Raw genomic sequence first — 22,247 nt, forward strand, 5'->3', positions numbered from 1 at the left:
GTAAAAAAAGTATTCATTAGTCCTCAGGTCGTCCCATTATGGTGGATAACAGTGCAGAAAAGACATTTTTATCTCCCACAAACAAATGAGAATCCTGTTTCTCATAGACCTGTAAATATATTAAGTCTATATGCTCACTGAGCGTGACACGTGTTCAAGAAAGTACTCAACACGGCCTTTAATCCATGGTGTTACCATTGGACAAGCTGGAGGGGGGGGGGGGGTTCTACCGTTTACTAGCCCATGTCCACCACCTACAGTTGGAAGAAACTTGGTGTGACATGTTGAAGTGATGCAAATCTTATAAATGGCGAGCCAGGCTTTTCCTTTCACAGCTCTATTCCAACTTGGTGTCATTTATTTATAGCCGAACCCAAACCTCAGTTAGTCATTTCTCCTTCTTGATCAGTTTTCAAGCAGTTGGTACATCTGTGTTTTGAAAACGAAACCATCCATACATGACCACCAAATCTTAGTCTCTGATTGGTCAAAGACAAAGAGCCGTAGAAACTTGTGTAGCGATGCGTGAACGCAGAAGCCTGAAACGTGCATTCATGTAGACTTTTCATGGATGTTTTTTTGTTTTTTGTTTGGCCACATTGCCAAACTAGCGTTCATCCATTTTCCAAACCTGCTTTTTTCTTTTCGGGGTCATGGGGTTGCTGGAGTCTACCCCAGGCACTGTTGAGCGAAGGCGAGGTACACTCTGGACAGAACACCAGTTCAAAGTTGTGCTCATACTTGGAAATAAGCATGTAGTTCACATTTACAATGAAAACCATCTTCTTGTTTACATCGAAAATTAATTAACCTCTAAAAGCCAAAGATGTCTGTAATTTTGTTTTGTGAGGTTAAGGCTTTTCTAGCGGGTAGGTGTCACAAAAGTCCAGACCTGAAGAGACTGAAAAAGTTCTGTTGCTATGTATAGATCAATGACACTAAAAATGTATTTTCTTTCTTTGTTTTTACTTGGAGAAAAGAGGTTAAACCATTCTTCTATCAAAACTGTTGGATACCCAGCTCTTCGGTCTGATCCGTATCAGAATATTTGATTTGAAACTGCTTTTACATACTTCATGCTCCATGCACATTTCCTTCTACACAACACCTCAAGTGTGTTTATTTTAAACAAAAATGAAGAAGAATATGCACATTTTAGGGTTTATGAACCCCCCCAAGATTAATCTGTCCTTCGAACAAAGTTGGTTCTGCAGGTGAGGTCTGTGGTAAAAGCCAATACTTTATAAATTTTATAAACTTTATAAAAACGTTATGATTTTTTTTTCTCTGAGTTTCGGTTTTGTTAAGGTGTAGATTTATTGCTATGAAAGCATTATTGAGGAAGCCCAGTGATCTGAGCTCAGAGGAATGTTAGGTCACGACTCCAATGAAGCGACACTGGAGAGGAGAGACGCAGGTAGACATGGCTTGATCAAATGGTTTGAGTTCATTTTTACGTAGTGTGTGTGTGTGTGGGGGGGTGGGGGGTGGCTTGTTTTGGACAAACCCATAGAGCAGAAATGCTTTTAAAACTGGACCGTGAAGCAAATCCTTTGATAGTGAGTTGAAGTTCAAGCGGGTGCAACAAAGACGGCAAGTGTTTCTTCAAATTTTTTTACCATGCAGCCATATTTTAACATCACACATTAATACACAAATCTTTAGTAACATGCATTACATGCATCCAACCCCAACATCAGACGGGAAGTGCTAGCAAAGCAGCATCTCTGGTTTTCCAATGGCTCCTTAGTCATGAAAAGGTCACGCTTGGTTCGGTTCTCATCCAACCCTTTGCACACAGCACAGAGAAAAACTGCCTCTGTGCCTTTTCTATCCCTACTATCGCATTCTCAGTGTTCGTATTTCCACCGGTTGAATTTCACTCATTTGGCTTTAACATCCGTGCTCCGGAACGATGCGACACTTCAGGATCTTCAGGTAGTTCTGGATTTTGCTGGAATCCCTGCGAAAGCAGTACAGGAGGTCATAGTCCTTCATAAGGCGCCACTCAGCGCTGACAGGAGCCAGCAAGGACTCGGAGGAACCCAGGCCGCCGAGGGAGTTACCCATGATTCCCAACATCTTCATCTGTGACAGAAAGAACACACATGTCCATTAGCACCAGATGAAATGGAGCAAAAGCATAAAAGTCCTGAAAGGGGCTGAACTTATCTCTTGGTTCCTGGAGAACTCTGATATACCTTTTTAAATTTTAAAGTAAAGTTGCACGATAGAATGAACAGCAGGCATCAATTCGTTCATTTATAGAGCACCTTCCACCACCGTCCAAGGAGGCCCAAAGTGCTATACACAAAGTCATATCAAGAAATAATACAATAAGAAAACATAAAAACAATGAAACAAGAAGTAAAAACCTTAAACTGAAAGCTGTGTGTGCTGAGCGGACAACAGGGTTGCTTAATTTCCTGCTGAGAAGGGCATGGTTGGGGGGGGGGGCCCTTTGCCCCTGATTCTTCTCCTAATTATGTGGCCAGAATTTCTAAGAGCAGCCATGGGGCCAGAGAGGCTTTGGGGACCACAGGATTTCCACTTTATCCCTTTGCTTCTGAGAAGAAGGACCATGAGCCAAAAGGCAAACCTTTGCATTCACTGATCAGTTTATGGTCCCACCTTCACCTGTGGTCAGGAACTTTGGGTCATGACCGGATTGTGGTCATGGATCCCGGAAACAAGCAACAGAAATAAATTTCCTCTGCATGGTGACTGGGACCTGCCTTTGCAATAGGGTGAGATACCCCGCTATTAGCTGGGTCACACTGAGAATGACACCAAAACCACTTTTCTTGTGACCTCATCCAGAACAAGGTCAGAGGATTCCTGTAAACTGCTCCCAAACTTTGAATGTACCTCAAACGTTACTCCAAAACTGTTCTCTGAATGTACTATGGACTTACCTCCAACATTTCTATCCACATTCAATTTTACTATACCAGGTATTACCTAAACTTTATTTAAATTATATTCTGAACAGTGCAACTGTCGTCATGAGATGTAGAGTCTACTGATGACAAAATAAATGTGTCCACACTAACCTGCTCCACAAATGCAATTTATAAGTTTTATTTTAATCATTTTAATCCTTAAAATCATTATTTTTTGCGTTTCCTGTTTAATTTTAGCGCAAGGCTGCGAGCTCTGCGGCACCAGAGATTGCGCAATCATGTGAAGTGAAGTCGGGTTGATTGTTCCTTTATTTTACCCAGCATATGCTAATAATGTAATGCTTATTTATTTGACTGACTACAAAATTAGTGTATGTTATTTCATTGAAATATGTTAAAGTTTCAATCAAATTAGGAAGTAATAAATAATGGATGATTAATTACTGATAAATAATAACTAATTAACGTTTTTTTGTTGGTCTGGTGGTCTTTGGATGACTTTTAGGCTGGAAAACCACAACTGTCTGGCAACACTTGCAGAGAGTAAATAACTATCATAGCATTTTTTAAAGAGTGGTCAAACGAATCGTAGTGGTCCGAGGGGCTGTGAAAAGCTGAAAACTTCCCAAAGTGCTGGAGGACAAGACAGAAGAACAGAATCTAAAGAACTCTGTTTCTTTTGTCTTCTTTGGTAAAACCTTACAAATTAAAGTAGATACATAAAACTGCCATTTGTTCCTACTAGGAAGTGAAGGATTAACAAATTAGTGCATTTAATAAATGTAATGTTTTTCCAAGTACCTGTAATAACATAAATATAATGTAAGTAACATTTTTTTAACATTTAAATGCGATTTTTTTCAAGTTTGAAATTCTTATCAGAACCTTTAGATCCTTGACATTGATGTCTAAAAGTGGACCAGTAAGAAAGTTATTTGCCGTTTTTACACTATAGGTTAGGATTTAAAAAAGTAAATATTACAACCGCCACAAAGGGCCCCATGTTATTGTTCACCCGGGGCCCCCAAACTGCTAAGGCCGCCACTGAACAGTTATTTACCAACAGTTTGTGCCACACTTTGACCTGTACATTAAAAAGTATTCTGAACATTTCTTTTGGTTGTACTTTAAGAATACTATAAATAATACAGTAATCTAAACAGTACTATGATCTACAAGACAAAGAGGCCTCATTACTTTACTTTGATTTTATAGTGAAAGGAGCAGGTTTCTTGCTTTTTCCTCTTTATCTTCAGTTCTCCAACCTTTTTCTTTTTTTCACATTTACCCAGTAATGGCCAATGTCTCCATGGTGCTATGATCCAGTTCGGCCATTTTTTAAATAAATCAATACATTTTTATTTTGTATTCATCTTCAGTCTTTTTTTTTTTACTGAGGTGCTGCATGTGTTCATTGTGGCCTGTTACCCTGAAAAGTACTTTAAAAGTATATCCTGAACTGTAAACTGTAAAATGACCATTTTAGCCTGTCATGTGACCAATCCAGGCCAAACACTCCTGTAACTGAAATGACAGCTACCTTTTACATTGGGGATTCAAATATGAAGGGAAAAGAATGAGTACCTTCTCAATGACTTTCTGTACACCTTTGCGTAGCTCATGCACCATGTCGCTCATCTCTAGAGACTTGTTGGAGCTGAAGTTGCTGAATTCATGGTTGTGAGCCAAACTCTGGTGAAAATGCCAAAGAGGATCTCCCCAGGCCACCAAGAGCTTTAGGATCACCTCTGTCAGCTCCTCTCTCTGCAGGGACAACAGGAAGGAGGGATCACAGGAGTCATTGTCAGTTTGGCCTTGTAGGTAAAACATTGCATCCACTGATTTGGGGCAGGAGGAGAAGTAAAGGAAGTAAACGGTAAAATAAACAGAGTCTAAGAAAGCATGATGGTACACACCAAAGAAAAGAAGAACAATCAAATGACGGGTTGTAGCTGAAATATGAGAAAGCAAAGGATGATAGAAATCCATGCTTCAGTAGTAAATGTGACGTAAATGAAAAGGAAGTAGCTTTTAAAAAGGTTAATTCACCGCCATCCTCTGAGCGTTCTCTTTGCCATTTGGGGTGAGGATTGTTGAGGTGTGACAGTTGCGGCTGACCCGGCCGATCTGATTCTTACTGGGGAGGAAGTAAAGCTCCTGACAGGACAAACATGAATGAAAATGTCAGAGGTTAGACGTCAGCGAAATGTCAGCTGTGACCAGAGTCCAGTAGTGAGGAATAAAGACACTGGTCTGCTGTCTGGGGGGGGGGGTTCACCTAATCTGATCTGACCTAAAGAGGAGCAGAGACAAAGGAAGGAGATGCTGTAAGCTCCATGCGTTAGGAGCAAAAACCTCCACAGCGTGAACCTGAGGTCTGCTGGATGCACGGTCACATATAATCAGATGACTAGCCAGACCACCAGCTTTCCTTGTTGTTGATTATTTTTGTCCAGGTCAGAGCTCATTTTGAAGAATAGCGGGACTTTTCCAGAAGGTTGGGTCTTCTTCAGTCTTTGTTTTTTCCGTGAAGTTGCTGAGTGTAAAAGCAAACCAGACGAAGGACAAGACACGACCGTCAGTGCTGATGGAGTTTTTGAAGTGAAGGTTCAGACATGTGTACTAAACCTTTCAGCCAAAACAGCAGAAAGAAGAAACACGTCTACTGTTGTAACAAGAAAATTTAAAACAGTAAAACCTATTTTAAAGAATCAATCTCTGTTGTTTATTACACAATTCTAATTTACACGTGTATCAGGGATTTGTTATAAAAACAACTATGTGTTCAATTTATAGTTTTAATACTCTAAAACATTTTTTGATCAAAGTTTTTAAAAACCTTTGAAATGATCAGATGAAACAGGTGAGGGTCTAAGCCTCTTTTCCACAGAGTGGTACAGTCAGGTCCAGTCTAGAATGGTCCAGGCAACTCAGGTGAGCGTTTCCACTCAAAGTTGGACCGTCACGGCGTATGTGGGGTGACGTTAACAACAACATTGGAGGTCATAGCAGCTCATTGGCTTTTGGTTCTTTGTATTAAAAAATTATTTCATATTGTCTGAGAGAAGATTGCGGGCGGAGAAGAGGAATACTGACGCTTTCTTGGCGTTTTCTCGTTTTCTTTTGTCTTAATGACCTTCAGCCAATCAATGGGTTTCAACAGTAGCTCCGCCCTAACCGGTCTGTTCCATTTTTTGTGGACCTAAAACCAATGGGGGCCCAAAAATGGTACAGTTAATGGGTCTATTTTGTATTGAAAATGCTCAGAATCCCAGACTGGTCTGGACCAGACCGAACTGCTCAGTGAAAACGAGGTTTAAAGTTACTTTCACACCGCCCTTGGCAACACGCGTTCAAGTCACCACTTCCAATGACAAGTCTATGTAAACGCGCAGAAATGCCTGTTTTGGGCTTCTGCGTTCAAAACTCTCACGTAGCCTCGCAGATTTTTAAGACCATTGAAGTCAAAAAAGGTCAAACTTTGACTATTCAGGAACTCAGATTTGGTAGTGATGTATGGATGGCGTCCTTTTTAATTCACTGAAGTGCAAACTGTTTGAAAATTGATTATGGTGGAGAAATGATTAATGCGGCTTGTGCCTGGCTGAAGTTTAATGACACCAAGTCTTTCATGTAATAGAATAGAGATGTGAAAGAAAAAGTCTGGAGCCAGATTCACCAGATTTGCACCACTATGACATTTCACACCAAGCCTCTTCCAACTGTAGCTGGTGGACATACGCTAGTAAAACAAAGAAGCCCCTCCCTGCCTGTCCAGTGTGAACACCGTGGTCTAAACTCATGTTCAAGAACGAGTGTTTTGCCCGTTTTTTTGTGTTCTTGAACCAGCATGAGATTCCTGGTGGATCTGGAGCTAAACAGACCTTCAGAGTATCTGACTGTCAGATACAGCCGTCCTGGACAAACCAATTAGATTTAGACTGATTGAAATGTAATCAGGGTCCGTGGTTATACCAGAGGAATGTTGATATCAGGAGAAAATGGAGTAAAAGGATCATTAGTCTCCAATATGAACATTTATTTTAACAAGTCTGGCAGATGTGGTTCTGCTTTGACCACGCCGCCATAATGACCATGAACGCATCAGCACCAGAACCAACCGAAGTCTGTTGATCAAAGCCCAAGAGGCAGACAACCGAGCAGCAATGTTTGAAAACAGCAGCGATGGAGGACAAGCACACAACATTTACTCAACATGACAAAATGAATTCCCTCTAACATCTTTGATTACAATAACGGGCCTTAGGAACGGTTTAGGGGTCATGAAAGGACTCACAAACTCGGAGTGGAGGTCGTTGGAGATGCCATGCATCCTGGCAGAGTGTTGGATGACCCGATCAAACAGGTTGGCCAGAGAAAGGACGTGGCAGCCGGCCTGACCGTTGGTGCATGTGGGCGCAGAAGCCGCAACCTTCAGCCTGCTGTACAACACCAGACAGACCAACAGTAGCCACACACTGCACGCTGCCAACATCATCAACGCAGACAGGAACAGAAACAAAAGTCCAAATCACATTTAAAACATCAGCTCGTTAGCCCTTCATCACTATCCCGCTTCTCTTTGGATGCTGAGGGATTGATTCAAGCATCTAACTCCAAACAGAAAACAAACTGTCAAAGGAATGAAAAATAGAAAGAAAGGACGCTCTTTGGATCTTTGTCCTGTCTGATACCTGCCTGGTCTCATGTGTCCAGACATCCTCTACGCTGCTGACAAGGTCCAAGCAGAAAGCAACAGATGTTCTGTCTGAAGACCCCAGAAGCTTCATGACTCCTTCCCAGGCGCCCCTCATCCTTAAATATCAAAGGAAACGGGGGGGAGGAGAGGCGGCTGAGGAAGGGCAGGACCTTACGATGATCGGAGCAGTCATTCACGTGTAGGACCGGACCTGGAATCAAACCAAAGTGGTTTTTTTCTGAATGTGAGTAATGCAGCTGTGCATGCAGAGCAGCTCCTTCCATCCCTGTGGGTCACAGAGCAATGTGACGATGTTTCTGTTTTATAAAAACCACAATGAAAGGAGCAACTAGGAAGCCTTTGTGCTCTTTGAGAACCAACGTCTTCTGTTCTGCCTGGAAACCAGATCATGGAGTGGATTTTAAAATCATTCAGTCATACATTTTAAATAGTTTGAAATCAGTATTCAGCTTCACAATTAATTGTCTTATTTTCAATTTTTTTATTTTTAAAGATTTCTGAAAACAATATTAAGCAAAATGTAGTTAATTTAGTACTTCTGCACTGTTTACTGAATTTTAGAACATTAGGAGCAGGTTTTTCAGGATTTCTCCCATTTCTTTGTTCAATTTCACATCTAAAATATAACATGAAGATTTTATTAATAATTTCAGCTCCTATCACTGCCTTTGGTGTTTGATCAAAGTTCCATTTACATTGATACAGGACAAAAACTTTTATGGTGTCCAATGTGTTCAGTTAAAAAAAAAGGTCTTTAAAAGACCCACTACAATGAAAATTGTGTTTTTAACATGTTGTTGAGGCTTTTTTCTGATGACGGAGGACATTTTTCAAGAAAATTAAGCTTAAAATTGCATTTCTGAGTATTTCTTTATGCAAATCCTTGTGATTTAGGAGCAGATCGAAAAAAAAACTGTATGAAAAAAATCTTATTGGTTATGTAGAAAGTACGCTGGGCGGGCCACAAGCTCAATGTTCCAACCTTAAGGGAAGGGGAAGGGGGGTGGGGTTGCTCCACACTAACAGTCCCGCCCACGACTCAGAGGTGAATTTCTAATGAACTCCAGCCACTCTGCAGAAACTATGTCCTAAAAACTATTACAGTTTTCTTTGTTTTTGTTGCCATCAGATTCCTTAACAGCTGACAGGAGTCTAGAACAACAAACTGCACCTTGCGCACCCTTGCACATCCTCATCGTTCGCTACTGTTTATTATCACTTTTTTGCACATTTGCACTTTTAGAATTTGACATTCAACATTTTGTGTTTTTGTGCGTATGTTGTGAGTGAATTTTTCTGTTTCCTCTATACTTTTTGGCATTCGGAGCAGACAGGAAAGAAAGAATTTCATTGTCCAGGTAAACCCGTTTCTTTCTGTGCATATGACAATAAACTCTTGGTATCTTTGAATCTTTTGCCTAAAAACAGCATAATCATCATTAAAAACACTTTTCCAATAGATCAATACAATATCAAAGTGGGACTCTAAAGATCATAAGCAGAAATGAATAGTATTCTCTGAATTGTTTCCATAGTTTCCACGTAAACGATGTTACCAAGAATCCAAATAGTTTTTTACATGTGGATGTTTGATAATGTCATTGAATGAAGAAAAAAACAAAAATAACAACAAATTGTAAAATAATGTAAAAAATTATCAGGAAAAAAAGGCGATATAGTGTAATGTTTAGACGTGTCCTCCCTGAGAGGAGAGTCTGGGCAGATCATCATTCAGCGTTCCGTAACTGTGATGAACACAGTTAAGGTATAAATGTAAACAAGCTTGGAGGTGTTATGATTGTGAGTCAGGTGGTTGGTGAAGTGATGCCTTAAGCTTTAAACTTTAAGCTTCAGTAGGATCAATTTTAGATTCCAGGAGGCACACCTTAGCGGCCCAAACAAACAGGCCCGACAGGTTTTTGCACATATTTTTAGCCGAGCTGATGTGATTGGTCTGTTTACGAATGAAAACCAAGAAAACAGCAGAAGAATTTTAATCTATGTTTTTGTTGTGCGTCCTTTGTGGTTTTGGAAAAATTCATCTGTGGAGGATCTGTGACAGTTTATAGTTTACAGCCCACAGTAGTCCGATAACTGGGAGTAATCGGATATTTACAAACTGACTTTGGAAACAGAACAATCCTGTTTTACATTGTCCGTTGGAACCCTGTGACAGACTGGCGACCTGTCCAGTGTGTCCCACGCCTTCGCCCACAAGTGGCCGGGATAGGCTCCGGCAGCCCCGTGACCCCGAAAGGGAACAAACAGATTGAAGATGAATGAAAACGAGGTCCTTAAATTCTGGTTATTTACTGATATTTAAAGTGATTTTGTTGGTACACAGCAATCTGTCAAAATGGTTGCTTGGATGGTATTGTGAATACTCTAGCATAGCTAACGTGTAACACTGTCGGACTGTGTTTTTTTACATGTTGCTAATTAGGGAGTTAGCGTAATCACAGTGACGTTTGTTTTAGCAGTATCAGTCTGTTTTTTACATGTTGCAGGTCTGAAGTTAACGGTATTGAGACTATGCTAACACATAGCATGTTACAAACTAGAATTGGGATGACTGATGATGAAAGCAGTTAATAAATTCTGACTGACCTATCTCTGACTCTTCTGTCACTGAGACTTCTGTCTCACTTATGTATGACTTAAGTTTGAAATAAACCGTTCATTGAAGATGCACCTCTCAAATCCCAACTCATCAAGAGAAAACTGTTCTTCTTAAACATGGGGGCATCCGCGGCTATTAGTTTAGCTAATGTGGTAACTGATGTCTTCAAAATAAATAACATACTAAAACTGTAAGTTAGAAATGGTGGTTCCCTTGGTAACGCAGCACTACTCGGAGTGTCCTGTAACTTCTGTGTCCTGAATTTGATTTACCCTTCCACAGTGGTCAAACTAATATTTGTTGAATAAAGACGCATGCATGACAAACAATATCAGCCATGTTTAGGTAACTGCCATTATCGGATAAAAGACATCGGATGTTCCTGTGTCCATGTTACCTAAAAGATCTAGTATCTCAAGAAATCAGAGAATGATTGGATATTTGTGTGCATGTAAACGGGCTAGTTTTGTTGCAAAGGTACTCTAAGTAACACAAACTCACGAAATCAGCTGAACTGCAGCTTCACCAGCGAGAAAAAAGAAGGAAAGAGAAAGTCTGTACCCTGTCTGAATAACGACTCAAACACTAAAACATCTTTCTTCTGTAAATGACTCCAAACAGTTATTCTCCTTAACCCTTTAAAAGTGGTGCTTTAGCTCCAGTGTTGACATTCTTTCTGCTGTAGCTCTTTTACCGTCAATGAACGTATTTCCAGCGGACTCTGAAGTGGAAAAAAGCCGGCTTTTGTTGATATGCAGCACTTCACAGTAGTGAAGTATTTACTCTATCAACGCAAACCAGCTGATTCTGTTGCGGAGCTAACGTAAAGAGTAACAAGTCGGTGCAAAGCCGACATAAAAACCGTTTTTTCCACATCAACTGATTCATGTCGATTAGGGTTAGCCAAAGAGCGTTGAAGATCCTTTCCAAGAAATCCCTTTATATTCTCAGAAATCAACAATAAGTGTTTTAAAAGCAGATTGGTGGAAAAATGGGTACTACATGCAATAACATAAAGATTCAATAAGTGCAGAAGAACCAGCTGATGTAAAGGTTTCCCAGCATTCACTCTATCAATGCAGCTCTTTTGGACTGTCCATAAACACAAACAGAGCTGCTCTGTACCTCTGCACTCCTGTGAGCAGGATACCTGCTCCTGGTTCTATAACACCATAGGTCTCGCTGCCTGTTCCAAAGGTTGCTCCTCAGCATTTGTCAGTGCGTAAGGATTTTTCTCCGAAACGCATGACTCATGCTTTCAGAATGAACCTTGCTGACGCAGTGCTGCCCTGGTGCTCCAACCATCAAAGACGTCCCTCATCTTCATGAAGTTGTCCTTTGACCTGGACTGACCGTCACTCTACTTGCGTAGCTCGACGAAGGTCGGCTTTTCTAAATGCAAAATAAAGAATCTTTTCTGTCTCTGCTTCTCCCCTCGCGGCGTTTAACAATGATGTCAATGAAAAAGAGCAGGAAAAGAACTGGTCTGTACATGGAATCTGTTTGGTGACACTTTTTCAGGTCAGCGGTGGTTTGTGAGTCTACGTCCATTCATCTGAACAGAGGAAAGGAGCTGGTTGGTACTCGGATGCCATCTGGGTCTTTTGACTGGTTTTCTTCTTTTTTCTACAGTTTGTAACTGTAATTACTGTTGTGGTCAAAGTTACTAAAAATGCTGAGTCATGGAAACTTTATTACTGTGATCAGGGACTTGCTAAGCCAATTTTTAGCCTTTAAAGAGACCACAAGATTCTTTCTAATCCAGTTTTCCATCGTTTCTAACTGAAGACACGATGAAAGGAGTGCATTAGAGTTCGGAATCAATTCAATGTCATGTTTGTTGAAATAAAGATTACAACAAATCTGAATAAATATCACAGATGGTTGTGATTATCTAAGTGAAAATTGTACATTTTAAAACTGTATTCAAGACAAGCCTTTATTTTTATACTCCTATAACCCTTGTCCTATCCTATGGGGTCAAGATGACCATTGACGTGTTCTCCCTACCATGACAAAGGTGGATAAAGGTGGAGAGAATTTTACGTAATCCATGGAAATCAGTGAAGATCACAAATCATTGATGAAAAAAGGTACAGTGCACTGTTTTGTGGGGTCTAGATGACCCAACTCCCAATACCAAAGTGCCTAGGACAGCACAAGGGCTAAGATAAAACGATAAAAAGTCAAGAGCTTAGTGTTTTTGGACGAAAAATGTACTCACTGATGCACTGACGTCCATGCCTTCTGCTTAATCTATTTATTTCTCTAATCTATAATTTATCTATTTTTAATTTAACTTTGCTGTGAAAAGCCTAAGTTTTAGATATTTTCATCTAAGTTTTTGATGTTGTGGTGCAGCAAAAGATTAAATACAACTTCAAAAGTGGCATTATGAAGTTTTTTTAAAATTGTAATAGACTCTTAACCTTTACTTTTACAAAAACAAGGGAGAGTTTTTTTTATCTTTAACAATTAAGACAAAAATAGAAAAACATCAGGCCCAGAGTCTCTAGTTTAACACATAAAAAATCAATAGGAACACTTTTCTGAGCAATCCAAAAAAAAATTAAACTCGAACTTTTTATTAATACCACAATACATGTGTTGACATACGTTATTCCACAGTTTATCTGAACAGCAAGACACGAGTGATTTTATAGTTTCCTTCAAGTTGGTGAATTTGAAGAGAACATAAAGAGGAAATGAGACACAAAGATGTGAAACCGGAGGAATTATTTAGACTTTGTTTCTTTGCTGTGACTGGACAAAGAGTAAAAGGTGAACTCTCCCTCAGAATTGATGCTTTGTGTAACTCATGGCGATGTTTAGAAGAGTGGCGGTGTGAGATGTTTAGATGTTACCATGACGACGCGTTGCACCGCATATCAAATTGTCCACTTTTTGAGAAAAATGATTAACACTTTAAAAAATAAACAAAAATAAAGTATTAATAATTGTTTTCCTTTTTTTTTTTAAATCAGTGATCATGGTATAGGCAGGAGGATGCCCTTTAAGGTGTCCATTGTTGGAAATGAATGGACTTTGTGGAAGCAACCGTCCAACGCCATCAGGCCTCCGCGTCTTCATTTAATTTATGATAACGAGCACTTCATCAGGATTTTTCCCTTGAATATTTCATAATAGTTGTGGCGTTGTTTCGAGTTACCTCTGTTACAAAGTCGCACATCGAAGATGTCACAGCTGCGGTGGGCGCATGCTGTGTACAGGGACACAGGGACACTCTCAAGCACTTTGCTAAGCTTTTTTTATTCCATAGATAGATAGATGTGGAGCGTCTCACCATTTCTTAACTTTCAGAACAGTGGAAAATTGTGCGAGGGACCTCAGGGTCCATTATAGGTGACATATTTATTTGTGTGGGAAGAAATAAGCAACAATACCCCACCCCCCCACTAATTCAGCATGTCAGTGGGTGGAAACATTGACATGCTGTGTAAAATCCATTGTTGTTAAAATGTTCAAAACCCTTAAAACACATGAGTCCAATGGATCGTCCACATGTAGGTTAAAATCACCCAAAATAATTATTCTACTAAAATCTATGTGAATATTTGAAAGCAGCTCTACGAAGTCAGAATTAAAAGATGACTTACACTTTGGAGATCTGTATACTATTAAGCACAGCACAGTGGAATTATTAAAAACAATGGCCTGGTATTCAAATTGCAGCAGTTCCCCCACCCCTTCCCTGTTTTCTGTCTTTGTTTGTAAAGTTTAAAAAAAGGGGTGGAGTCGCCTCTGACAGTGAACCAGTTTTTAGGTTTTAGATTTTCATAATTCCTGTTTAAAGTTTTGACTTGAGCTCTGGATCGGTTTGTCATGATTGATTATATAGGAAACGTGATAGATGTTATGGAAGGTTTTGAAGATAACCCATGTAAAGGGCCTAAGAGAAGGACAGACATTTGGTGTGATCCAGGTTCTGGTTCGGAGATGTTTGGGGAGCTGGCAGTCAGTCCTCTTTAAAACATTGAACAGTATGTTAAATGTTAGCTGTTAAAGTACTACTACTACCAAGTAGACTAGGGTGAAGTCCATCTGGTCTGTAAAGAGGGGCGATTCCAGAAAAGGTCAAATATAGAAAATAATTTTTAGAGGTTTTCTGCAGCATTGAAATTGAGCATTGAACTTTTAAATACGATATTGATTGTTTGTGTAATTGGTGAGAGAAAGCAGAACAGTATTTTGAAGGTGAGTCTGCTGCAGCAGTGAAAAAGTACTGATCAAAATACTTAGCAGAATCATTGGGTAAAACCTTATTCTTCTTATTCTGTATTTTTTACACTCCACCACCAGTGACGGTTTTTCCAATGGGTAACATGGGCGGTCGCCCAGGGCGCAATCTCAGGGGCACCAAAATAAATAAATAAATACAAGAAAAAAGAAAATAATACATTGCCAGACACCCCCACCCCTGTGTATGAGAACGGCTCTTCTGCCGTTCTTAAATATAGGCAATGCTTCAGATGCAATGTACACAATCATTTCTCTTTTTATACTAGCCAGGACCGCCTTTTGGTGCAGCTTTTCATTAGCTGCCAGGTGTAAAGCTAAGGTGTAAAACTTCGATTCAAAAAACAAAAATTACACAGAAGTCTCTGACATAGTCCTCTGACACAGTATCAGATGCTTTGACAAAGCCTCACAACACAGATAACGAGAGCTTGCAGTTCACACACAGAGGGACAGCAGAGCAAAGAACAAGCCGCCACCTGTGCAGGCCAATGACAGCTCGGTTACACGTTCATTCTCAGCCATGTCCATAAGGTGCTGGTTGTGATTATCCATGTGCCAGATAAACATTAGTGCGAAAAACAACCAGCTGAGAGCTGGACCTTAGATACACCTCGAAGTGCTGAAGTGCAAGTAACAGAGACAATGTCTCCCATTCAGTGGTGGAATAGTACAGTTGGTGTTTGTTACATTTCTTGAAATAGAAGCCAACAGGATAGTTCAATAAAGTTCATAGTGTCTGAATTATTACCTGACTTCTTAGGTTCTTCTGTTATCAGACACGACCATGTCTGATACTAGAAGAACCTCAGAAGTAGGCTGACAGGATGCTCTATTCCCTCTGGATGCTCTTGCAAAAGGACTGCACCTGCTGCCATCAACCTCCAAAATGGAAGGATTGGTTGAGTCAAATGTAGCCAAAACGGGGCCGTGGCCCAGCAGAGTCTCTGCACTTTTGTAAGGGTGTGGACTATCAGAAGTCTACTTGAACGTCACTTTAGGGCTTATTAGGGGAGTCAGGAGACAGAGTCAAGAAGCTTTGACTGAACTTTCTGAGAGCCATCAATCCTTAGAAACGGGTGCAACTCACGCCTAGAGTACGGACGTTTGATCACCTGGTACCCCAGGCTAACTTTTTTTTTTTTTTCTGCAGTCTCACTAGGCCAAATTTAATGTAAAACAACATTTCCACACACTCATATTACCCGGACGAGCCCCCATTTATGTAACAGTCCAAAACCATGGGAAGGAGACAGTAGCTGTAACAAAGGGGCAGAAGTAGAGCGGTTTGGTTTCCACCCACCCTGCTCGTGTCTTTGGGCAAGACACTGAACCCCACACTGCTCCTGGTGGTTATGAGTTGGTGACATCAATGTGTGAATGAAAGTTTACAGGTCTGTAAAGCACCTTGGGGCTTCAGGAAAAGTATAAAGTGTTATACAAGTATACCCCATCTACCATTTAGATGTCCCTAACCACAGTAGCTGTGTGATGGTGCAGCTTTGTATGAGCCGTCAGGTGCAAAACATCATTCAAATCTTGTTAGATAACAAAATTTACAGCCTAAATTACATAAACTACACCCCCAACAAAAATATGATTTGTGTCAAGGTCAAAGTAAAAATGCGCAGGGTTTCAAAAAACAGTCTAAGAGGTTTCTAAATATATGAGAAAAAAACAAAATGAACATTTAAGTGAAGAGCCACAAAAGAACTCAGCAAATATTTGTCTTTAAACAGCAGCTTGTCTCGTGGAAATGTCTCACTGCGCTTGAAAGAATCATTCTCACGACTGGCATTAAACTAAAAAACAGAAACAAAACTGAAGCACTTCAGGCTGTTGTCATGCCAGTTTCAATCTTAGGGACTTTCCGAGAAGCAGCAAGGGCGATATGCAGTCAGCGCCAATTGGTTATTCATGAAAGCCCCGCCTCAGACATGAGCTGTTCTCTACAGTCAAACCTCTAAGATGAACACATTTCTACTGAACCATTTAAATGAGAAAGACCTTCATTTCAGACATTACCGAAGCTTTAATCCAAAAGAATAGAAGGAATTACATTTCTTTCCATGAGAATCTGTTTGAAGAGTTTTCAAACAGCTGTTATATAAAACACACTGACGACAGTTACATCTGTAAGTGCTCCAAAAGCCAAAGTGCAAAGATCCACCACAAGTTACATAAAGTAAAGTTCATTGAGATTTAACAGACTCCATAAGGTAAAAACGAATGCACTGATCTACATTTCATTTTTATAAGTTATACATTTTATGCTTTAAAAAAGCTAGATCTTTAATTTAAGGTGTCTTGATGTTGCCGCAACGCTTTTCTAGTGAAAGTGAAGTTTTTTGGTACATTCCTCGGTTGATTGAAGTTCTGAGCAGAAACAGGATTCATCATTAAAGAGTTTGCTCAGAAATGCGTACGGCAGCGTGCAGATTCGCTGCCGCTCTGCATTATGGGGTCCAATTCATCTGATTGACAGTTCTGGGTCAAAATAATCAGACGCAAAGAAAAGTGGAGTCAAGCTTCGCTCGTCTTCCGTCATCTTCATCACGTCTCCCTGCGCAGCGTCAAGGGGGATTGCGGCCCATCATCGGGGAGGGGGGCTCTTCTTTCTGCCTTTGTGAGATCAGACACAGTCACACAGGTTACGGTTGGATTCAAACGTGTCGATTTCAAATGGACGACACGGTTCTGACCTGGAGCAAAAGCTGTGCAGGGCTCACACATCCGGCTCTGTAACAAAAAACAGAAAAAACTTTAAGCATCAAAGCGGCCGAATACAATCAGTGTGGGGTTGCTGGCTGAACACTGGGTGGCCCGAGTGACTGTTAAAGTGTCCTTGGGCACGACAGTGGAGCCATAGCTGCCCCCAGTGGGTTAGTGGGTGCACGTGTCACTGTAACTTCCCCTTCACATGCATTGAAGGACAATAGACTATTCCAGCGTGGCAGCTGAGGTTTAGCCACTTCCACTTTTCTCCGGCTCTTATTCAGAGTTCCTGCAGAACACTAGCTAGTCTCTGGTCCGTCCAGAACCAGCAGGTCTTCAGAGAAAACACGAGTAACTCAGTTGTCTGAGGAAACCGCAGAGGCGTAGGAATCTAATTACTGTATTATTTACACCATAAGACTCATGTGATCTATCAAAATGTCAGTCTGCTTGTTTTATTTCTTTTATAATTCACAAACAAGCTTGGGTGTTGTTGTGAATGCGCTAACGCAACTAACGTGTAGCAGTGTTGGACTGTGTTTTTTATGTTACTAACAAGAGTTAGCATAGTCACAGCAAAGTGGTATCAGTCAGGTTTTTTATATATTACTAACCAGGTTGGGAGTTTGCGATATTGTGAATACGCTAATGCGGCTAACGGTATATTATCGGTATATAAACTGACTATAATCCGGTGCGCCCTGTAGTGAAGGAAATACTATGTTTTGGTCAGAGTCTTCATTTTTGCTAAAAGATATCCATTTCTGACCCTTTTCATTTTCTAAGAACTACGTATGACCGGAGTCAACAGTTTCAGTGCTTCTGTAGCTAAAATGATTTTCAAAATAAGGTGCTTGTGAGTTAAATGAATGTCAAAGGACAGAAGAATAACTTGAGTACTACATTTTTTCCTGTCATTTATGTTTTACTACCCTTATCAGGTTTGATTTTAAGACGCTAACATCATCTTCTTGTAGATTCCTGAGTTCCTGCATTTGGATCTTCTTCCCAGAATGAGTTTCAAACAGAGCTAAAAACACAGGCCTTCTGTGGAGTCTGAACAATTCTTGCCTAACTGATTAATTTTCTAAAATAGGAGAGAAAAAAACGTGAGCAAACGTACCCCAGGTGTAGGTCTTGGTGCCTGTCGTGTGAGTGACCACACAAGTGTAAGACTCTCCTTTCTCTGGAGTGAAAGGAGCGTGTTTGGTCAGGTGGTAATGCCAGCTCTCCTCAAAGGCCAGGTCAGTCTGTCCACCGCCGGGCAGCTCATTTCCATTCTTCAGCAGCTTAATGGAGATCTCTGGGGGGTGGAAGCCACTGGTGTGACAGATCAGAGTGTTTTCTTTTCCCAAGGTACCGGGCAAACGGCTGTACACCTGGACCTTTGGGGCTTCTGGAAGAAACAAAGCAGAAAAGTTTCAATGAATCACTCCAAACTCACTTTTCATGCAGCATCTGTCCAAGCAAGAGCTGAGCTTGATAATCGAGGGCAATTTTTTCACTGTTGTGGGCAACAACACTAGTGAAAGTTGGAGTTGGGGGCAAAAAAAGGAAGTTTTGTAAACCCTAAAGACCGCGTCACACAACCACTACATACATTTAGCGCATATTGGATGGAGGAAAATATGTGGAAAAAGTGAAAAAAATTGCTGTGTTTTTTACAGATGTATCGCGAATGAATCGTGTTAAAACCAACGAATAAACCACGCAAAGAACACGTAAATCAACGTAAAAGCAAAAATGAAATAGCGATTGCGCGTCAATTACATAATTTGAACGTGAAATATGCGCCACATACAAGATTTAAAAGTTATACATGGGTGGTACACGCGTGTACAGTCCGTTAGACATACGTGGAATTGTCGTGGAAAACCACAAAACTGCATACGCATCTCTCAAGAATCACGTACAGCTGCATAAGATTTACGTAACAATTGTGTATAAACTATGCAATAAACACGTAAACTGCGTAATTCTCAGCCGACCAAAAACTTTGAACCGCTCAAAACCGAATTCACGCAAACACCCGTCAGTCGAAACCCTCGACGGACATCTGCGCACATCGACGAATGACAAACGCAAGAAACACGTATGAATTTCTTGTGTCACGCATTGATCACGGAAGACCAAAACTTCATACGTGGAAAATGTGCAAAATGTACTGCGTGACACGGCCTTAAGCGTGATCAAGCTGAAACAGGTTCCAGTGAAATGTTGGACAAGGTCCAGCCAGGGTTCTGAGATCACTAAGATTCCTGCGTTTCACGCCGTGTTACTTCCAAAGTATTATAGTGTCAGAAATGAATCTTTGTCCAAATTAAAGAGTTTTTTTATTTTATCTTTCATTTTTCATAACTAAATCCTACAGCTGATTGTGTTTGTCAACCTGGAGAGTGACATCATAAGCTTTACTGTTCTGAGCTGACACCTGAACAGGAAATCGTCAAATAAACATTTTTTCACAAAAATAAAAGCCTGAACTGTACTTTGAGAATATTCTGTAGTCAGATTTAAATAATTCCCATGCAAAGTCATTTGTTAAAAGAAAAGAAAATAACTAGAAATAAATAAACTAAAAATAATAAACGAGGATATAAATAGATATAATTAAAGCTTTGTTTAGTTCACGTTGTAGGTCTCTGGAGGACTTTTATTAAAAAAGACCATCTCTACAGCACGGAATAAGGCGCATTTGGGAGTTATTTGTCTAAACAGAAACTTCCGCGTGACGCTTTCGCGTCACAAACAAAGATTGTTAACTGATCATAAAAACCCCGATAATTTTTCAATAACAACATTTCCGTCTTATTTCACCGTTAACCTGCCCTTTTCACCGTGTCAGAGCACTGTAAAGCGAACATTGAATCTTATTTTACGGACTATTTCCTGGTCGGGCTCAGGCCCCCGCCGCTCGCCCTGCCAGGCCTTCCCCGCACAGCGCTGCGGGGTTCGGCGGTTTCTTACGTTCATTGCGTTCCTTTATGGAGACTCCGAGATCCACGCAAACCAACAGAACCACCGTGACGACGATCCCCTTCATTCTGAGCCCTTTGAAACGTTTGTTGAAGCCAGAAAGACAAAGTACGCAGCTACCAACGAACCGAAAGTAAAATTGTTGAAGTGTTCAGTAGAAAGACCAAATAAGAGGTGACGTCAGCCACCGCTCAGCCAATCAGATTCCCATTTCTCTAACGAAGCCCCGACCCCGCCGTTGTTTATGCCGATCCGGTAAAACAAGTTAACACATGCGTGTGCTTCCACGGACAGGGTTATCGCTAGATACTGAAGGCGTCTCGTCAGAGCCTGCACACTGTGGAAGCATTTCTGTTGCATAATTAAAAATAAAAGTCAAAACCAGAAATGCTCTTTCATTTTCAAAATGAAGCTGCATTTGTCATTCAAAATTAAAACGAAAAGCAATCCGCCAAAGCAATTTTTCTTTTTCTTCTTCAACACCCGCTCATTCTGTCACTTAATTAAAATAATAAAGAAATTATTTTCTATTTGTTTTTAACAAAGTCCTTTAGCAGATGTGTTGCAAAAGTCAATTATAAATGTCGAATTTTTTGTAATTCAAGTATTTTACTGGGTTTTTACAGTTTACATGCATAACAACCCACACCCAAAAAAAGATAAAAGTAAAATAGAAAAAAATAAAAACAGAACATACATCAGTGAGGCCCCCCCCCGCCCCCATAATTTCAAAATAAGATGAGCACATGTCACCAGTCCAGTTTTGCTTAGTAGTGGTACCTCTTTTCTGTCCCCTAAGAGGTATAGTCTTGGTGATTTGGGAAGTTCACATGCTATCCAGCCCTGTATACTCTCCAACACTTCACTCCAAAATGGCACATATGACACATCCAACACAGATCATTTTCACTAATTCCCATCACATGAAGTCTAGATGGAGTGTGGTAATACATGTTAAATATTTTATATTGAATAAATTTGCCGCTGGCTTCTCTGATGTAAATTCCGTTGTCAGAAAGGATTGTTTGCCATGTATCATCATCGATTGTACAACACAGGTCTCTTTCCCATATTGTTTGAGGCTTTTTCTTGGGTTGTTTTTAGTAAATGGGAACGCAATGCCCCGTTCCACTAAGACCCAGTCTGCGTCCAGCTCTTTACCAATCCAGTGCTTTGTCAGTCTTGACATCTCAAAGGAGATGCTGTAGCGTACTTTATCAGGTAATGCTAATCCACCATCTTTTTTTGGTTGGCTGAGCCGGTCCATAATAATTCTGAGTTTCCCACCATTCATGCCATATGAACCATCTCGGACTCTGAGGACCTCAGGGACCGGCCTCCTGCGGGGGCCCAGAGTCAGGACTAAACTAGGGGAATCCGTGTTTCAATCTTATGCAGCTAAAAGCTGGAACAGTCTCCCTGATGTTGTGAGACAGGCCTCTACTGTGTTAAGGGTTAAATCTAGACTCAAAACATTCCTGTTTAGCCATGTGTAAAACTGAAGGGTCCTTATCGTCACCTCTTTTCTCTTTCCCTTTCTTTTCTTTTAAAGTACATTTTATAATGATTATGTATGTTTTTAATCTTTGCACTGTTATGTATTGTGATTTTAATGCATTTTCCTGTTTTGTGAAGCACTTTGAGTACAAATTTTGCTTTACAAATAAACTTGCCGTGTCTTTTGAGGTGGTCTTGGTTTGTTTCCAATCGGACTGAGCTCCTGTCCGCTCACACTTTCCTCAGTCTGAATAGGCCTCATGCTGTGGAATAACTGAACCAAAACGACCACCGCCACCGACTTCTGTTGTGATTCTGGGCTATATAAATAAAATGCAATTGAATTACGAGGATGTAAGCACAGTAGTGGAGCAACAATTAGACTCAGCAACTCATTGACATTTGGTGAGATGAATAAACACCTATCAGTGTACACGTGTGAACTCAACAAAAGTCTGCTCACTGGACTTTTTGTGGTTCCTATACCTCTGCCTGTATGCCTCAGGCACCAGTTCATATGCACATAGGATAGCTTCTTTGAGGACACCGTAATCCAAGC

At 40.5% G+C, this 22,247-nt stretch overlaps 2 protein-coding genes across 3 annotated transcripts; both read right to left on the minus strand.

The window, feature by feature from the left end:
- Nucleotides 1-1,893: 1,893 nt before the first annotated feature.
- prl (prolactin) lies at nt 1,894-7,401 on the minus strand. The gene is made up of 4 exons (NM_001278902.1): nt 7,201-7,401; nt 4,953-5,060; nt 4,488-4,667; nt 1,894-2,088 (listed from the first exon to the last, which is right to left on the minus strand). Exons 1-4 carry the CDS (start codon nt 7,399-7,401, stop codon nt 1,894-1,896), a joined length of 684 nt encoding a protein of 227 aa, NP_001265831.1.
- A 9,111-nt stretch (nt 7,402-16,512) lies between these two features.
- On the minus strand, nt 16,513-20,372 carry LOC101174715 (beta-2-microglobulin). Of its 2 annotated transcripts, none has more exons than XM_011491021.3 (4): nt 20,183-20,372; nt 18,339-18,611; nt 17,203-17,239; nt 16,513-17,118 (listed from the first exon to the last, which is right to left on the minus strand). In XM_011491021.3, the coding sequence occupies exons 1-3, from the start codon at nt 20,256-20,258 to the stop codon at nt 17,226-17,228; spliced, it is 363 nt and encodes a 120-aa protein (XP_011489323.1). In that variant the 5' UTR covers nt 20,259-20,372; the 3' UTR covers nt 16,513-17,118; nt 17,203-17,225. The 2 variants fall into 2 exon arrangements, with proteins under 2 accessions (XP_011489323.1, XP_004083039.1); XM_004082991.4 differs by having other exon boundaries at nt 16,513-17,122; nt 20,183-20,370.
- Between the last annotated feature and the right edge of the window lie 1,875 nt (nt 20,373-22,247).

This window comes from Oryzias latipes, chromosome 23 (assembly GCF_002234675.1).
Source record: "Oryzias latipes chromosome 23, ASM223467v1".
Taxonomy (NCBI): Eukaryota; Metazoa; Chordata; class Actinopteri; order Beloniformes; family Adrianichthyidae; genus Oryzias; species Oryzias latipes.

What these genes read in the sequence shown, in the direction of transcription:
- prl (NM_001278902.1), bottom strand. Translation starts at nt 7,401, where the DNA reads ATGATGTTGGCAGCGTGCAGTGTGTGGCTACTGTTGGTCTGTCTGGTG. An exon ending in AGAACGCTCAGAGGATGGCG is followed by an intron (nt 4,668 to 4,952) that starts GTGAATTAACCT and finishes TTGTCCCTGCAG; the next exon opens with AGAGAGGAGCTGACAGAGGT. An exon ending in TACAGAAAGTCATTGAGAAG is followed by an intron (nt 2,089 to 4,487) that starts GTACTCATTCTT and finishes TTTCTGTCACAG; the next exon opens with ATGAAGATGTTGGGAATCAT.
- LOC101174715 (XM_011491021.3), bottom strand. Translation starts at nt 20,258, where the DNA reads ATGAAGGGGATCGTCGTCACGGTGGTTCTGTTGGTTTGCGTGGATCTC. An exon ending in CATAAAGGAACGCAATGAAC is followed by an intron (nt 18,612 to 20,182) that starts GTAAGAAACCGC and finishes TGTTTCTTCCAG; the next exon opens with AAGCCCCAAAGGTCCAGGTG.